This window comes from Aythya ferina (assembly GCF_964211825.1).
Source record: "Aythya ferina genome assembly, chromosome: Z".
NCBI classification, from domain to species: Eukaryota; Metazoa; Chordata; class Aves; order Anseriformes; family Anatidae; genus Aythya; species Aythya ferina.
The window spans coordinates 47,496,013-47,513,749 of NC_140299.1; the positions used below are offsets into that span (position 1 = coordinate 47,496,013).

Genomic DNA, 17,737 nt, shown 5'->3' on the forward strand with positions numbered 1-17,737 from the left:
GGGCTCGGTGGGGCGCTTTCTGGGGGATATATGGGGGTGCACTCAGTGTGTGTATGTGGCAGGGAGGTGCTTTTAAACGCCAAGGGGCCGGCTGCTCGCCCGGCTCCTCACACACCCGTGCGCGCTCCCGCTGCCGCCCCCCCCTCCTCCATTTTCCCTCCCCCCTCCCGGCCGCGCGCGGGCTTCCCCGCCCGGCGCGTGCCCCCGCCGCCCCTCCCCCGCCCCACGTGTCCTGCCGGCACGAGCCGCCCGCTCCCTCCCGCCCTCCGCCGGCGCGCGCCTATTAGCATGACAAAAGCCCCCTCCCCCTTCCCCGCCGCCGGCCAATGGGAGCGCGGCATCCGCCGGCAGCTGCCGGAGCCGCGGCCGCGCGGGCTATAAATAGGGGCGGGCGGCGAGCGGGCGGCGCAGAGCCGCTCGGATCGGCGGGTGGCGCAGAGCGGAGCCGAGCGAAGCGCAGCACAGCGGGAGGCTCGGTGCCGGCTGGGAGCGATCGGCGCCGCCGCGGCTTGTCCTTATCCACCCGCTGCTATGACTCTGGAGGAGACCCACGGACAGGAGCCAGTGCCCGCGGGCAGCGACTGGTAGGTAGTGGCGGCGGTGGGGCGGCGGTTGGGCGGCCGTTGCGGCGGTTGGGCGGCGGTGAGGCCGTTGGCGCCGCGCTGACTGACTGACCGTGCCCGTCTCCCCCCGCAGGATGCAGGGCGCCGGCAAGGCCCTCCACGAGCTGCTGGTGTCGGCGCAGCGCCGCGGCTGCCTCACGGCAGGCGTCTACGAGTCGGCCAAGCTGATGAATGTGTAAGTAGGGCGGCGGGGGCCGGGCTGGGCTTGTCGGGGGGCTGCAGCACGGTCCGCAGAGCCTAACGCCGCGCCTCGCCTCTTGCAGCGACCCCGACAATGTGGCTTTCTGCGTGCTGGCGGCCGATGAGGAGGACGAGGGGGATATCGCCCTGCAGATCCACTTCACCCTCATCCAGGCCTTCTGCTGCGAGAACGACATCGACATCGTGCGGGTCAACGACGTGACCAAGCTGGCGGCGGTCGTAGGGCCCAGTGAGGAGGATGGGGAACCGCGGGACCTCCACTGCATCCTCATTACGGTGGGTGTCCCCGGGTGGCGAGGGGCTGGGGGGGGTCTCTGCGCTGCTGCTTGCAGCACAGCCTCTGCACAGGGTGGCCACGCTGCCTGCAGGTGGCTGGATCCTCTTCTGGGCAGAGAAAGGGGACTTGGCACATGTGCCTGAGAGCCAATCTGCTGAGTAGTAGTAGGCTACGTTTCTCGTAACTGTGGATTTCCTCTGCCTGCAAGGGTGACAGCTCTGCTTCCTGCTTTCCCCGTGCTGGGACAGAAGCTATCTGAAAATACCTCACTTACTAAGTCAATGCTTCTGTAAATAATGTAATGACTTCAGCTGGCAGGCAGTTCTCATGGTGTGCAACTTTTTTTTTTTCCTCTTGCAGAACCCAAATGAGGATGGCTGGAAGGACCCAGCTCTAGAAAAGCTGAACTTCTTTTGTGAAGAGAGCCGAAATGTCAATGAGTGGGTGCCAACTATCACCCTGCCCGAGTGATGGTGACCCAGCGCACCGGGGAGGCTGAAACCTTTGTTGCATTCTCAACGTGGTGTTGGTTCACCGAAGTGTGCAACAAGCTGCTGATTCCATGGATTAGCCTGGTCAAGAGACTGGATTAAGGTCACTCAGACTGGCATGCAGTGGGCTCTTACAGAGGAGAAAGAGGAAAAGAACAGCTCACCCCACCAGTGAGCCTCAGTAGGCTGCAGCTGCGGCGGGGAGGCTGGCATACCATGGAACTGAAACAAGTATTGCAAGTTTCCTGGTCGAGAGGAGCTGTTTCAGAAGACAGAGAAAGTTGGGGGAAGTGGGCCAAAACTTTACAGAAGGACTGGACAGAGTACTGTAACTAGAACTGTTGGCACTGTCTATAAAACACGGAGAAAAGGAAGTTCCAGTATTTAATGGACTATTAGAGACTGATTACTAAGGGGGATATAGAGACTCTTAAAGCAGACAGACTTCAACAGGCCTCTGGGCTGCTCTGCAGAACTGGTTTAATAATGCAATAATTTTTATTGAAATATTTGCTGCTATTGAAGCTTTCATAATAAATTTTTGACAATTAATTTCTGGGAGTGTCTTGCTTACTGGGTGGGGAAGCATGTCACTGAAATACCACTCATATTTTGCTCGTGGGCTGTAGTCAAAGGTATATACCACAGCAACGGGGCCATTGCTCAAACACTTTCTCTCCCAGGTCAGCTGAATGAAGAGCTATGCTTTCCAAGTTGATAATTCAACCTTTCACCCTCTGCAACAGCTGCTTATCGCAACAGCTTGCAAGACTAAGGAGCTGCATGCTTAATGAGCTCACTTATTGTAATAGGTGGTCTTTGTAGTCTGCTGAAGGAACACAATACATGTTAGGAACATGGATTTTCTGGAATACAGACCTCCAGTAAATGGCATCATTACTTGCTGAATATGACTTACTCATTCAGAGCTGCAGTGTTGCCACTTGACAGAAGCAGTTTAGACATGATGGGGGCTTGCAGAACTCCTTAGATGTCAAATACATCTTACACTTGCTTTGACTAGAATGACATAGTTAGACTGAAAACTAGCTAATAGAGAATAAACATCACATCTGCCACAAGCTGCCCTCTGATTGCCATATGCTCCAACAATAGGAGCTGTCACTCCAGAAGGCAATTTTGTGAAAGTGAATTGCACGACAACTCCAAATTAAGTCCAAAACAATTTAAGGATGGGGTGGCCTTTCTCAGAGATCTTGTCATGAAAAATTAATATGGGGGGACCAATTTTTCTCTATGTGAAAAGGGAAAAAAATATCATCCCATTTCTGTGCAGAGTCTAAATCAGTGCCCCAGTGTCTGACGTTAAAATGGCATAGTACTGATCCCTTCTCCTGAGAGCAAGAATGCTAGACTATTCACATCCTCTGCAGGCACTAAAAATACTCAGTTATTAGAATTGTTTCCTCTGGCCGGGCTTGCAGAGATTGACAGTAGCACTTGCTGAAAAGTGGTAATTTCTACCGGGTGTGTGCGAACAGTTGCAGTTTCTGGTAAGCAGCTTGCTCTTGGTTTCATTGTTCCTGATAGGGGAAGTTCAAATTCAATTCTAGCTTTCCTGGAATATGCCCAGTGGTGTACTAGGTCGGCCTTTGTTACTGTGTCATGAGGGACTGCATGAAGCAACAGAACCAGGAGTTCAGGCTGAAGATGAAACTCTGCAGCTCTCAGACCTGCAACTGTTACTTGTGGAGCTTAGGGCTCAGGTGGCCTGAGTTTCCACTGGAGCGCATCAACTGGTGCCCCTCTGCTCCAGCACTTCGAGGAAAGTCGCACCCAGGAGCTAAGAGGGTAAATGGTTCCTGCAACTGTGATGGGCACTGACAGAAACTGCTTTTAAGGCAATTGCCTTGATACAGAGAAAATGCCAGGTCCAGATGCTGTAATTTATTATGTTTTGATGGTTTATTTTGTATTTTTTTTTTCCCTGAGCAAATGCAAAGTTTCTTAATTTCCAGTGGTTTTACAGCTAAGAAACATATTTTTATTCTCTCTCTGGGGACTAATCAGTTCTCAGAGCCAGGAACAGATTAATGTGAACTGTCCTGAAACTAGCTTTTATGTAAAGTAAAGGCAGCACTTCAAAGACTCAGGTAGTGTAAACAAAAGCCGGAGCAGATAAGACTGAAGGAAGTTCTCAAGCACATATAACTGAGTAAAGCAGGGAAAAAGTGTGCCTAGCTTGTCTGAGACTATAGGCACAGATAGCTGTTCCTGGTACGAAGCTTAACTGTCCAGCTTTTATGGAAGAAACACATTACACGGCAAACAATGAAATTAATGAAGCAACACCAAAGTACCATTGTGAGGGTGTTGCCTCCAGTGCAGCAGAGGATGGATGGCTGACCTTTGCCTCTCCTATAGTCTTCTGAAGCTGCGAACTGTGCCTCATGTGTGGCACAAAGTTCTTCCTATTTCAGTGACCTTCCTGAAATCCCTCCTGGCTCGGTGCAGATAACAGTGCAGCAGGAACAGCATGAAGCCCAGGTTAGCCTGGAAATGCTATTAATATGGCATTACAGCCAAAAGCAGCTGTGACTTGCAAGTTATGTACTGCTGCAAATATCTCTAACGATCAACGCTACTTAATGTAGCAAAAATTCAGCAGCTGGCATCAAGCAAGCTTCATCTTTATGTGCTCATATATAACTGTGCGACGAGCAGCTACACAGTTGTTGGAAACAGACAGACAGAGTGGACCTGGGCACTGCTGTGGGTGGTGGGGCCAGCTGCCTGGGAGGTGCTGGTGGGCTCACCAGGTGTCCAGGGGGCTTCATCAGGCATGCAGGGGAGGGGACAGTAGCTCATCAAAACCATGTGTTCGAATATTGTAATCATAGGCGTTTGTGTTGTGCTGTCTGCATTTCCGGGACTAAACTTTTTTTATTTATTTATTTTTTTTTTTTTTCATGTAGTAATTTATGAAGTTTCATTTAAAATTTCTTGAGTAATGGGTCTAGTTTCTTTGCCTAGGTATCTGTTTCAGCATCAAACAGCACTGACTGACAGGAATTTCCCCTCGCATGCTCTCTGTTTCCTTCTCTTAATTCTGTTTTCTTCCTGTTACACTTAAGTGCATCACTCTGCTTTTCTCTCTCTTGCGGTTACGGTGGTGATCTTCTCTTCAGATGCCCAGTCCTTTTCCTGTATGCTATATTGTTACCTGCCTTATCATCTGATCAGGGTTTATATAAACAATACTTTCTCTTTGCTGTTGAGTAGAAAATACAAAAATGCAGCTAGTAAAAAGTGTACTAGAAAGAGGCAGGCAAATCACTGCAGGGAATATTGTTTGCACAAAATCTGTGCAAGTACTAGAAAAATAAGTGTTTTCAGCATGGGATACTCAGGGAAGGAGAGGTGACATGCCCTGCTGCAGGGCTGGAGTTCTGCGGACTGGTGGAGTCTGTAAGGGGAAGGTAAGGGGAAGCTGTTAAAATTAACATATGCTCTGCAAGGAGCTAGTCCTTGCAAGAGCTCTAATGACAGAAACGTGCCGCAGCACCACTGTCAGGCATGTAAAGGAGACTGGTTCATGTCAACACATCTTTTAGCTCCAGCTCTCAGATCCCCTGTCATCAGGAGGAAAGAGCCGTGTGTGCCCAGGTTATGCCATGTCAAGCACAGAGAAAATATTTTACTAGTGGAAGCAAACACCATCACACGTGTGGTCAGGAGAGATGTGTGGGGAAGGATGTGTGAATACTGTAGCCCTTGTAGGGGCACACGTGGCGGTCAGCTGTGCTCATGACTGCGCATCCACAAGATCTCAGCTTGCTGTAAAGCAGCCCTGGCAAAACCCATGTTCAGGGGAGAGGGAGCCGCGCAGGGTACGCCAAGCCATAGCCACATTTTCCACAGGCTTTCGTGAAAGCAGCTTTTGGTTCCTGCTCATTTCTTATCTGTTTCATCATGGCAGGTGTGATTTGTTCACTTTGTGAAGTCTGGACATGCAGACATATTGGAAAAGCTGAGTTAGTACTTTATGTGTAATTATTTCGTGCTAAATGAGTGAATGTGCTGCTTATTCTTCATTGTCCTACCATAAGGTGTCCTTTTGCAAATAAAACGTGCAAAATTTTGGAGTGTGTACAACATATTTATTTGAATGTATTGATGATTTTAGTAGTATAATCATCTTAGGCTTGTTACAGTGATGGTAAGATCTCCAATGTCGCACTGTACTGGTATGTGATTAATTTGTCCTGCTTATTTTCTGATTTTTTTTATATGTGTGTAAAGTGCACAAAATTATTATTTTTTCTCCATGTCCAGTCCTCTTTGTACACCTCATTTTATTTTTAAATCATGGCTTTGAACTTTTAGTGTGAGCACATAGTGCTGATTCAACACTAGTTTGTACAGTGTTTTTGTTTGTTTGTTTGTTTTTGTTTCTGCCTTAGAGAGATAGCTATAGAGGAAAAGCAAGAGGTTTGCTGAGATTTAATATTTCCTGCTTGCAACAGATGATGAGGAAAAAAAACAAAACAAACAAACAAACAAACAAAAATAAAAAAACAACAAAAGCAAACAAACAAACAAAACAAAACAAAACAAAAAACCACTACACATGATTTTTTCCAAGAAGAATTGGTCTGACTCCCTGCAAGAAGTCCCACGTTATAATCTATTGCAGAATGTTGTGGTAATATTAAACAAAAAAAATCCAAGATGCACTCCAATACCAGAAGCACTTTTTACTGCCCTGACACACTGTGAAGGTAAGGTTTGATTCCTATTCCCTATTTTGGAGTGCCCAAGCTGTAGTGGCCTAGATTTCACAGGTGGTCACCTTCTTACTGACATCAATAGGAAGCAATTGTGCTTAGCAATTTCTACTTAAATTCATAAGCAAGTAGTTAAGGCTGAAAAATTCAGATTTGGCCTCCAAAAGGAAGGCACTAAAAGGAGATACCTACTGGGCACGTTCAGATGCCTACATCCTCAGCTAGGGGCCTGCAGCTAAAGCCCTCCAACTAACCAGGTAATTTAGGTATATAGCCATAGACTCACACGCCAGACTTAATGTTTTATTCTTCAGCTAGACCATGTGTACCATAAGCACAACAGCATTAGTGCTTTGCTTTGGGCTGGAAGAGTAACTGAAATTAATCTGTAGGTCATCGACTGCTAGCCTGCTTTGGTTCACATGGCAGAACCGACTTGGACCGTGCAAACAGGATTTATTTCAGAAGAAACCAAGCCAGGTGATGTACTCCAAGTGACCACCTAATGCTTTTCAGCTGCTGTTGAGCATTCAGTTCTTAGAACCACACTTGAAATACATACAGCACAATTATTTGCTGATTAAGAATAAATTGGCCATCTTGGCAATAAAAGAAGAGAAATACGTTGGCCTACTTTTCACAGAAGAAGAGATTTCAGTGTAATATACATACCAATTTGTTTCAAACAATTGCATACTCTTGAATTAACAGGGTTAAAAATCTGCTTTGGCAGCAGCTTGCCGAACGTAATTGTTTCTGAGGCAAGAACAATGAATGGGACTATTTCTAGAAGCGGTTGCCAGTACTTTTTTTTTTTTTTTTTTTTTTTTTTTTTTTAATTTAATAGACCAGCACTGCCCAACTGGCAGCACTGGGACAGCTTTTCCTGGCACGCTGCCTTTGCGCCTGAGGAGCAGGTGTCCCCTCGGGCCACGCGTGGCCATCCTCCCCCGCCGCTCCGTGGGGGCAGCTGGGACCACCCCGTGGGTCCCATGCCAGCCAAAGCAGGGCTGTCCCCGCGGTGCAACCTGTCCCCTGCAGCTGCCACTCATCACGCAGCTGGATTGTCTTTGTCAATGTAAATATGCAATACGTGCAGATGATTTCCAGATGACATAAGGATGAGTAGGATCGTATCCTGACAGAAAATATTACAGCAAGATCTGAATCACTGGGCTGAATTGTTACAATTTCACAAATCATCTTTTTAATATAGATAAGAACGAGGTGATGCGTCTTCTTGCATGGCAGGAGATGATAACTACCAAATGGGAGGCCATGTAATCTTATGTCAGTGCCAATGCCCCTAGTACCTCTTGCTGTTGCTTCAGATGTGCCTGTGCTAAAAGCAAACTCCTTGTTGCAGGCTGTTTTTTCTACACTTAAGAGTTATTGCATTGAAAACGAACAAACAAAAACCAAACCAAAACAAACTTGCTGTCATTATGGGTGGTCTCATGCTGCAAAAGGCACGTTTATGGAAAATGAGCAATAAGTGCAAGCTAGTTGTGTGTAGTTCAAAATAGGAAGATGGTAGACCTTTGCACAGTTTTACAGTGGGTTGGCTGTACTCTTCATTAATATAGATGTTCTCTGTCTTCCATGCCACTCTGTTTCTCTAGTGCTATAGAAAGCCCTTCAAATGAACTGCTGAAGAAGAAGCCAGTGGCAGGCAACGCATGGCGTGCACTGAGCGGTTGTGTTCCTGGGATGCTGCCTGACCCGGCACGCTGCAGAGGGACGACAGATGGGCTGTACACAACCCTAGCTGCCTGTGCCGAGAGCTGCTCACCCCTGCAGACGCTGTACTGGATTTCAGGTGCTCAAAACCAGGTGCCTAATTGTGTTTCTGGGCCATGATCGACAGGAGCATGCTGTCTTCCCATTAAATGTGATGACAAAAATTTTTTGCATGTCTCTCAAAACATCTGGCCAACAAGTGTAAGCTAAAGCAAAGGTAGATGACATGTCTTTGTGGAAAGAAGCATCTTCCAATCCAGAATCTGCTGTCTTGATTTAAATACATCTTAAGAAGTGCTACTCTTTTTTTTTTTTTTTTCTTCTTTTTTTTTTTTTTCTTCTTTTTTTGTTAATAATTTAGGCCTATTTCCAGAAAAGACAGAATGCATGCACTTAAATGCAACATACATATCCTCACATTGCATACAGGAGTGTCACACCCATGAACATCCAAAATGGATAGTTGCACAAATACACAAGAAGGAGATGCAGAATGGTTCAAATCTTACACGTAAGTGTAATTGTATTTTATCACTGTGTGTTCTGCTCCATCTGTTGTCATAACATAAATGACCCTTGGAAATCTGCTGCAGAATGGAATTCCTAGTACTTTTTACAGAAAAACAAAGACAAAACCAAAAACAAAACCTTGATATTGTGCTATGAAGGTCTGGCTGCATTACACATTTCCCCTTGGGCAGGTCACTTCATGGCAAAATGACAGCAACTCTTGGAAAACCATGCAATAGGTTACTGAACTCACCCCTACCTCTTCCATGGGGTCTGGACTGCATTTTCAAAGAGCTATTTATCTCCTGCTAAGCTTCTCAATAATTGCTAATTCACTGGTGTCTAGGGCTCACAGCTTTTCTTCTTGAGGTGCAGGAGTTGATGAGGTAGCAGAGGATTCAAGCAGGAAGGGAGTGAGAGTTGTGCAAGAGCTTGCCTTGCAAAGCAGCTGTGGACAACACAGCATGGTGCTTCTTAAAAGCTGTGGCATAAGACAGTTTTGACATCCTAATTATTCCATATCTGAACAATCAGAAATACATGGAGCTTTGTGCCTGGTTTGCCAGAGGAGCTAAGTGGTGCTTTACCTCACCCAGCCATGGAAGCAGCAGAAAATGCCTCTTGAGGAAGCACGACCAGAGAGTTGTGGCTGAGTGCCACTGATTTTGCAGGCAGGAGAAGTTGTCCTACAGCCACAATTGCAACACTGAGCCACTTACAAGGAGCTCCACAATGGAATTTTGAACTGGCTGGATAATGGCTGCCCAAACTTGCCATAGGACCAGAGCTCTTGAAAATAGCTAAGCTCTGCAAGATCTGTAAAAATTGTTGGCTGATAGATCAGAGCAGGTCAGTGCCCTGACTGGTGCTAAGCCTGCAGTGTGTGCTCATAACGTATTACAGGCTCCAGAAAACCCTTTTTGGAGGGAGGGTTTCCTAATGCTTCAGCCATGGAAACAGCACCAGGCAGCATGCATAATCCGCTGTGAGATACACATGCAGGGGAAACCAGGCCCAGAGCTCACAGATGCTGTAGCAACCCCACTGCAGCAGGTGAGCTCAAGGTGATTGCCCGCATGGAGCTGAGCCTGACACCATGCTTTGTTGACGAGGTAAACATTTGGCTGGCCTCATTGTACCTTCACCTGCATTACTAATAACTCACTGTGGCGTGTCGTTTGGAGCAAATTGCAGAGTATTAATTACGATAATAATCCCATGCAGGCCAGGTCCAGGAGGACCCTGTGGAGAAGGTGCTGGAGCAGGCTCTGCTCCCAGGAGCGCTGACGTTACCTCCCAAGCCTCAGCTGGTTAGGGGCATTTTGCAAGAACTGGTTTCCCACCTTCCAAACCTGCATTTCTCCCCCTGAGGCCCACATCCTGTATTGCTGCCTCTGCAGTGCTCTCAGATGCTGCTTCCCTGTGCAGGGCCAGGATGGGCTGGGCTCTCCGGGCACCTCTCCATGCAGCCTGGTGACCCCCTCTAGGTCTCTGCGGGGAGGGAGCCAGTACCTGCTTGCAAAAAAAAAGCAGGACAAGGATGCAAATGTTTCACCAACTGTTGCTGCAGGGGTGGCTGCAGGGGTATTCCTGCCCCAGGACTGCCCAGCCCTGTTCTCCTGCCCCAGGGAAGGGCTCTCCTCCCTGCCCTGCCCCAGCCTCACCAAGCTCCCACAGCCCAGCTGGTGTGCCTAAATGTATCTGACCACCTACCTGCTGAAAGCAGAACGTGGATGGATAACCAACAATTGCCTGAAGCCCTAGGGAAAACCACCAGGCTCGGGGAAAATATAAGAAGCTGCAATTTTTTTTTTCCACAAGCTGAAGATAAAAAATTCTTTCTCTGGTAAGTGCAGAAGAAAGCAGCCACCTGATCCAGCTTTTGCAGTAACATTTTAATCTGGCATGGGCATATTGTTTACTGAAATGAAAAACTGAATATAGCCTGCAATTGAGGTTACCAAATACACTTATACAAATGACGGGAAAGCTTTTCAGAGCAACGCACATCAGCTGGTAGGGCTGCTACTAGAAACTAAGGTTTCTTTGTTTCTTAGCAGCAGATGATTTCCTCTTCTAGGGCAATTATGTAGCCTAATTGCCTGTAATAATCATCCCTGTTAAAAGTGTGTTGATGCCAGCCCTACTTGTTTTTGAGGAGTGTCTCCTTACAAACTTTCTGCTTCCAAGTACCAGAGATGGGCTTCACAGTTCTGGAAAATATGGATTCAATCTGATTACCTGAGTCCCTTCATTTATGCTGTTCTTGGTGCATGAGTTGCTATTAAAAAAAAAAAAAAAAAAAAAAAAAAAAAGAAAAAAAGAAAGATATTATTATTAAGTGTGACCTATCCTTAAAAGATTCATTGCCTTTTTAATTTCTTAGAGGTTTTTTTTTTTTTTTTTTAACCATTCTTTGCATTTATTCTTTCTCTAAGGTAACAGTAAAAAAACTTACTTTGAAAAGTAAGTCGGAAAAGTCACAGAAAAAAAGTCACAATTGTATGTTGTCGGGATGGATTAATTAATATAATACATTTTTGCAGCTACTGACTTTCACAGTTTCATTGAGACATTATCTGTGTCTTCCTCCTAGTCCATTGTTGTAGTGATGCATAATCATTGAAAAACGTTTTACAGCATTCACAGATGTGATCAGTAAGGAATATCCCTTGATTTTTTTTTTTTGGTGTAATTCAGCAAAATATATAACCATACAGGATCAGAACAAAGGACTATCCAGACTAGTACCTTGTTTCTTACAGCAGACAAGAGCAGGTGTCTAGAGAAGAGTCTCTAGAAGAGTCTAAAAAAGGGCAAACATCTACGGATCCTTTCTGTAGCTGATATTCCTAAGAAACTTGCAGCCCTGGGACTTCTCATGCCTAAAACCAATACATATTTTCCAGGTACAGTCCTTAGAGGCCACAAGCTTGAAATTCAGGTGCTGGTAGTAGCTCCATGGCACGTGCAGAAGCATGTCAAAAACAGGTCAAAAAGGTCCCTGAAGAAGGCCTGAACCCCCAGGAACAGAGAAAAAGAGAGTTGCCAGTATAGGTGAAATATATAAAAATATCAAAGAGGGGCTTTATTCTGCTTATCACAGACAATGAAAGTGAAATTCTATGTGTGGGTCAGTAAGAGATAATTTACATGTATGTTATGACTGAGCAGGACAAACTCCTTGTGGGCAGCTGTATACCATAACCAGGATGTGTACGTGTTCAAAGAAGAGGTGTAAATTCTGCACAATTTGGTAATTTGAATAAAAATAGTTGTTGGATCTTGAGGGGTTAGCTTTTCCTTCCATTCCTGAGAAAGTGCTCCCCTGTGCTCTCCTTTAGGTCTAAGAGGGTGATACGCCTAGCCAGCTGCTTTCCAGCATGGTCTGACTCCATCAGCTGGAGGCTTGTTCTACCTTATGCTGGCTGAGCAGCCTCTGGGATGCAGACTTCACATTGCCGAAAAATCACCTTATCATTGATGGCCAACCAGGCTGGCTCTTCGCCTGCTTCACCGAGCGACAAGTCTTGACAAGGCTGCATCCAGACAAGGATTTGGACCTATGGTAGTGACGGGAGAGAGGTCAGGAGAGGCTCTAAAGGCAATGACAGTGTCTTGTTTCCTGAATTTTAGTCTGAATCTGTCCAGCTGAGGAAAGATGTGGGAGGGCAGCCATTGCTCTGTGCCTGAAACCAAAACTGGGGGTTACTTGCAGCAAAGTACCCTCTCCATTGTTTCTCAAGCAATGCTGCCAACTGTGAGTATTTGGCTCAGACAGTACTATTTTACACAACCCAAGTGCTGGCAAGGAAGCAGGTAGTCCTGTGTATTCATGAGTCCCATGCTGGGGACCAAACAGCCACCAGAGTTCTGCAAAAGCTGACCAGACCTGAAGGATTTCTACTTCCCACCCAAATCATGCAGAAGAAGCAAGGTTATTTTGGGCCCTATCACTTTGCATGCATGGGAACACCAGTCATATTAGTCATCGCTGTGTGGCTTGAAGAGAGCCGTAGATGAGACTGCACAAGAGTTAACTCTACGTTAAGCCTTTCTGTGAGGAGTTTAAGTTTATTGCAGCCACAAATTCTCCCAGATAGAATCAGTCTTGCACTTTCTGCAGCAGGATTTCATCGCTTGACCATTATTTTTCAAGCAGAACAGATCTGGATGTTGAAACTGATGATTTCTGCATCCCCCTGGGAGAAACAGAAAACTGTGCACTAGTGAGAAGAAACTTCTCTCTGCATGTGGTGCTGCTAATTATCAGGAACATGCAATGACATTGGAGAAACATTACATTTTGCAGAAGCTGAAGGTGCCCTGGGGCCTCAGCTTATGGAAGTTTTTATATAGCAGGGTATAGTTACAGAGCAAAAAAAGCAAAAGAAAAAGCAGCTATTGAAAGCAGGTTTGCAAACTGTTGCTCTTATGTAATTTCCAGAGAAAGTGTGCTGGTGCTGAAAAAGAAGTGGTGCTGTTCTCAGCCTCAATAGGAAGCTGTAAACACTGGGCTCAACTGTCTTGGTTTCATCTCTGTCCATTTCAATGGAATTAGAGGAGAGCTAAACCTGGCATTTTGTGACTGCCTTCCTGGGATGGCTGCACAAATGCCTCAGAGTCCAGAGAGGTTTCTCATCCCTGACTTTCCCTGCTATTTGTATGATAATCGGAACTACAACCTCCAGACTGCTTTATGAGCATCATGCCAGCACAACCAATGCCACTGAAGGATCCGAAGCACTCGGTATGTACTGAAGTGCTTATATATGCATATATATATTCATATATATGGATACCCTTTTGCAAGGTGTATGCACGGTGTAGCCAAGACACCCTGGTTGTTGGGTAGGAGTGGAACAAAACTTATAGGGTGTTACCTTATGGTTTGTCTGTCTTCCTCTTTGCCTAGCTGCTGCTCCTCCTGGAAACTGCCTCTGTGTTTACCTTTGCTGTGTACTTCTAATTACAGACAACACCTAGCTCTTCGTAGTGAGATAGACTCCCCTATGGAAATATTTAGTGCATCTCACTTCAAAAACAAAACAAAACAAGAAAACCACCATCCTTAACATCTGCTAATTTTTGGACAAAAAGTATGAAATAGAAAGTGGGGAAGCAGGTTTCTGGTTCTGCAGCTGGAGCTGCACAAAGCTCTTTGCAGGCAGGGGAATGTTGCTCTACCATGGTGTGTGGTCTGCCCTTTTCTACCTGAGTGAGGATGGCACTGTCTGCTCTTGCAAAGTTTTGAGCCTCTGAGGGGAACTGAAACCTAGCATGGCAGCAGCACTGGGCACACTGCATTCCTGCACAGTTGCCTCAGCCACTGCCCTCTCTGTCTCCTCGGCAAGGATGATTAGCCAACAAGTGTATCTATCTTGTAAGCATGCGGATTGTCGCTCCAGCTATGCATGCTCACCCACACATGGAGTCAAGCAGGCTGGAAAAGACAAAGGCATTTTTTGCTGGCATGAGAGTCATGAAGCCAAAATTAAAAAGGAAGCAGTGAAGAGACATGAAACTGAAATGCAGCCATTGTGTGTGTTATTGCAATTCACAATTTTCTACAAAGATCTTGCAGACTTTTTACCAAATGTGGCCCCTGCAAGATTCCCTGCTACTAAAACAAACTCAGAGTTTGGAAAGTTATTTGTCTAGAGACATAAGGACCACTTACTCTTCACAAAAGAAAATCAAGGCAGGTTTTCAATGGAAGCTTCAGTGTTTAATTTCCGTGTTTTCAATCACTGACAGTGCAGCAAAGAATATTTTTATTTTCCCCAGTTTATTATCACAAGTTTCTTACGAGGCACACTCCAGGTGTCATTTTCTTAGAAGTACCTGGATTGCACTTGTGCCAGGTCCTTCACTGCCTTGAAGATCTACATGGTGCTTATGCACATAGGTTGTTTAGACAGTGTTGGTCACTTTGACATTGGTCCATGGATGTATGCAGGTAGAATGCCTAAAACTGCAGATGGGTTTCTCTGGTTCCCATTCTAAGGCCCTGGTTGGACTTGTTCATGTTTTTGCATTTGGAGAAAGCTCCTCTGCAATTCTCCAAATTCCATGTTTGCCTTATGCTGAGCTTTCTGGCAATGCTGTAGCTTGAAAAGCTCTGCCATTTCAGGTGCAGAGCTAGGGGAAAAAGTGTTGTTAAACTTCTCAGGAACATTTACCAGTGAATCTCTGGAGCCGCCCTTGCAGATAGGCAGCAGGGTGGCCTTTGCCAGACATCTGCCTGCCTCTGGAAAGCTGCTCTACTTTGCCAAGTGACCAGCTTTTCAAGTTAACTTCTCTGGATCTCCACGGGGCTGGAAAGGTGCCCAGTATGCCGGGCCTGGGAGGATTTTCCTTGCCAGGGATGTGTCTGGTTTGCAGCATGGTAGCGGCAGGGTGGGGAGGACAGATACCCAGCCTGTCCGGCCTCATCTGGCAGCCAGGGCAACCTGATGCTGGGTGGCAGAAGGGGCTGCTGAAGAGGGAAACCTGGAGATTAGGGAAGTGCAGGATGATTTCCACCTTACAGACAGAATGACTACATATAGAGTCCTTTCTAGGCACCTGTCACTGGTAGCTACTGTAGGAAAGTGAAACAAGCTATGTCGTGAGGTATGGGGGATAACCATATTTATTCCCTGGTGCATAGTCCCAATGCCATTCTCATTCCGATGTACAACAACTGATCTGGGGGCTTAGTGAAGGGAAATAGCTCCAGAAATGCAGAGTGTAGGGTTTTTAATTCCCTTCAGTGAAGCAGATTGTTCATATTTATCCCAAAAGCTGAAATAACAACTAGAATTCATTTACTTTCACATTTATGTGTTTTAGAGTAAGCTGAATCTTGGCATCATTTTCAGGCATGAGGAATAATATGTGTGTCAGTAAGATACAGGGACAAAATTAAATGAAATGTCACATTGGGACTGTATGTAGAAGAATATCTATCCCACAATGGATGCATAACTATGAATACCATGTGAAAATGCAACGGCTTTATGTATATGTGTGGCTCTTTGGGTCTCGGGATATGCTTTGTGTATTCAAGACCGTGTAAGGATTCCTGGCAGTATGAGAGAGCATCAGCCTTGCATGTATTTCTTTTCTTCCCTGACAATGCTGTGCAATTGTGGCAGACGGAACCTCAGGAGGTTCAGCAAGGCCATGTGCAAGGTCCTGCATCTGGGCTGGGGCAATCCCAAGCACAGACACAGGCTGGGTGGATAATGGATTGAGAGCAGCCCTGAGGAGAAGGCCCTGGGGATGCTGGTTGATGAAAAGTTCAAGATGACCTGGCAATGTGTGCTTGCAGCCTAGAAAGCCGCCTGTATCCTGGCTGCATCAAAAGCAGCATGGCCAGCAGGGTGAGAGAGGTGATTCTCCCCCTCTGCTCTGCTCTCGTGAAACCCCACCTGGAGAACAGCATTCAGCTCTGGGGCCCCCAGCACAAGAAGGACACGGACATATTACAGAGAGTCCAGAGATTGCCACAAAGATGATCAGAGGACTAGAGCAACTCTCTTATGAAGACAGGCTGAGGGAGTTGGGGTAGTTCAGCCTGGAGAAAAGAAAGCTCCTGAGGGAGTGGCCTTCTAGTACCTAAAGGGGGTCTACAGGAAAGCTGTGGAGGGACTTTTTTTCAGGGGCTGTAGTGATAGGAAAAAGGGCAATGGTTTTCAACTAAAAGAAGGTAAGTTTAGATTAGATATAAGGAAGAAATTCTTTACTATGAGATTGGTGAGACACTAGAGCAGTTTGCCCAGAGAAGCTGTGGATGCTCCATCCCTGGAAGTGTTGGATGTCCTTGGCAAGGATAGGTTGGATGAGGCTTTGAGCAACCTGGTCTGATGGGAGGTGTCCCTACCCCTTGCAAGGTGGTTGGAGTTAGACAATTCTTAGATTAATTCTATGAAAACATGTAAAATATGTTAATAGTATGTTTGATGTACAAAAGAAATTAAAGCAACCTGATTATCATAGTAGAACTAAACTTTGCACATGCTTTCTGCACTTTGCAAAACAGTTCCCCTTTGGAAAAAATGTACTGAACTACCCCTAGGCATTCCTAAATTAACTGCCCAGATTCAGTCTGTCTCCTACCATAACTACTGTTTCTGCACCCACAGGAAGTATAAATTAGGCCTGGAGCCTCATTCCTGAAGGCAAAGGTATTAACTTGGGGAGAAGAGGCAGGAAGGTCACCCCAAGAAGTAGGTCTCTCAGGTCTGGATCGAACTCTAGACAATTCCGATTTAATCAGTACTGTTAAAATCACTTTAGGAAGCACAATTGTACGGGGGTGATGGTGTGTTCAAGACTGCCATATCCTGGCTGTCTCTTTAGCATTTCTTGCTGATGCTGCAGATGTTTCTAGCAGAGACCAGGTCTGCGCACTGTTTGCAGCTAAAGATTTGGGGGCTCAGTATGACAAGGGGGAGCGAGGGGTGCCCAGGTCAGCAGCACACAGAGCATGACTGCCTACGTGAGCCGCCAGGCTGTGAGGTGACCCTCCTTTCTTTAGGTGTCTTTTGCTTTCCTTTTAAAACTGGGGCAAGCTGGAAAAGCTTGCACAGTTGATTATTATTATTTGTCCCTTGCCCAGAATCTGGCCCTTGTGTTACTTATTAGCTGTGTACAGAGGGTTATTTTACCCACACAGAAAGGACTTTGTTCTCCCAAGGTTTTACAGGACCTGGCAAGGGGGCAACATCTTGGCAAGACTTAGTAAAATGTAGATAATTTTAATTCCAACATTGTGTTTTCCTAAGGATATTTCTGTATTTTTTTCCTACGAAGGACTGGATGCGGTGTGTTTCTCTAGTGCATGGAAGAGAGCTGGAGTGAATGACACTTGTAGCTTGCTTGCTGAAACGGAGTGGATGCTGCAAGAGCTCCTGTGTGCAGGTTGACTTTGGCTTTCTGAGCACTCCCAACAAATCCCTGGGTCACCACAACCTTTTCTGTAGAAATGAAGTTTTGCAGGCCAAAACCACTGGCCATATTCTCTTCAGGCTAAGTTGAAGCCAAAGGCAGGGTGACCTTTTTTTACAGAACTGGCTGCTCAGTGGATGCTGCCTGCAGGTCAAGGTCTGGAGCTTATTGTACTTTTTTTTTTTTTTTTTTTTTTTTTTTTTCCTCTCTCTA

The 17,737-nt window shown here is 46.0% G+C and overlaps 1 protein-coding gene and 1 long non-coding RNA gene across 2 annotated transcripts; both read left to right on the forward strand.

The window, feature by feature from the left end:
- Window positions 1-410: 410 nt before the first annotated feature.
- Window positions 411-2,144, forward strand: GADD45G (growth arrest and DNA damage inducible gamma). The gene is made up of 4 exons (XM_084504893.1): window positions 411-584; window positions 697-798; window positions 887-1,100; window positions 1,462-2,144. Exons 1-4 carry the CDS (start codon window positions 532-534, stop codon window positions 1,570-1,572), a joined length of 480 nt encoding a protein of 159 aa, XP_084361019.1. The 5' UTR covers window positions 411-531; the 3' UTR covers window positions 1,573-2,144.
- A 1,887-nt stretch (window positions 2,145-4,031) lies between these two features.
- LOC311427533 lies at window positions 4,032-8,380 on the forward strand. Its single transcript, XR_014687405.1, has 2 exons — window positions 4,032-4,100; window positions 7,963-8,380. It is a non-coding gene; the product is annotated as an uncharacterized lncRNA (long non-coding RNA).
- The last annotated feature ends 9,357 nt before the right edge of the window (window positions 8,381-17,737 follow it).

Excerpts from the sequence above, each read along its gene's own strand:
- GADD45G (XM_084504893.1), top strand. The coding sequence starts at position 532 with ATGACTCTGGAGGAGACCCACGGACAGGAGCCAGTGCCCGCGGGCAGC. Across the intron at positions 799-886 it reads TCGGCCAAGCTGATGAATGT|CGACCCCGACAATGTGGCTT; the intron begins GTAAGTAGGGCG and ends CGCCTCTTGCAG. Across the intron at positions 1,101-1,461 it reads TCCACTGCATCCTCATTACG|AACCCAAATGAGGATGGCTG; the intron begins GTGGGTGTCCCC and ends TTCCTCTTGCAG.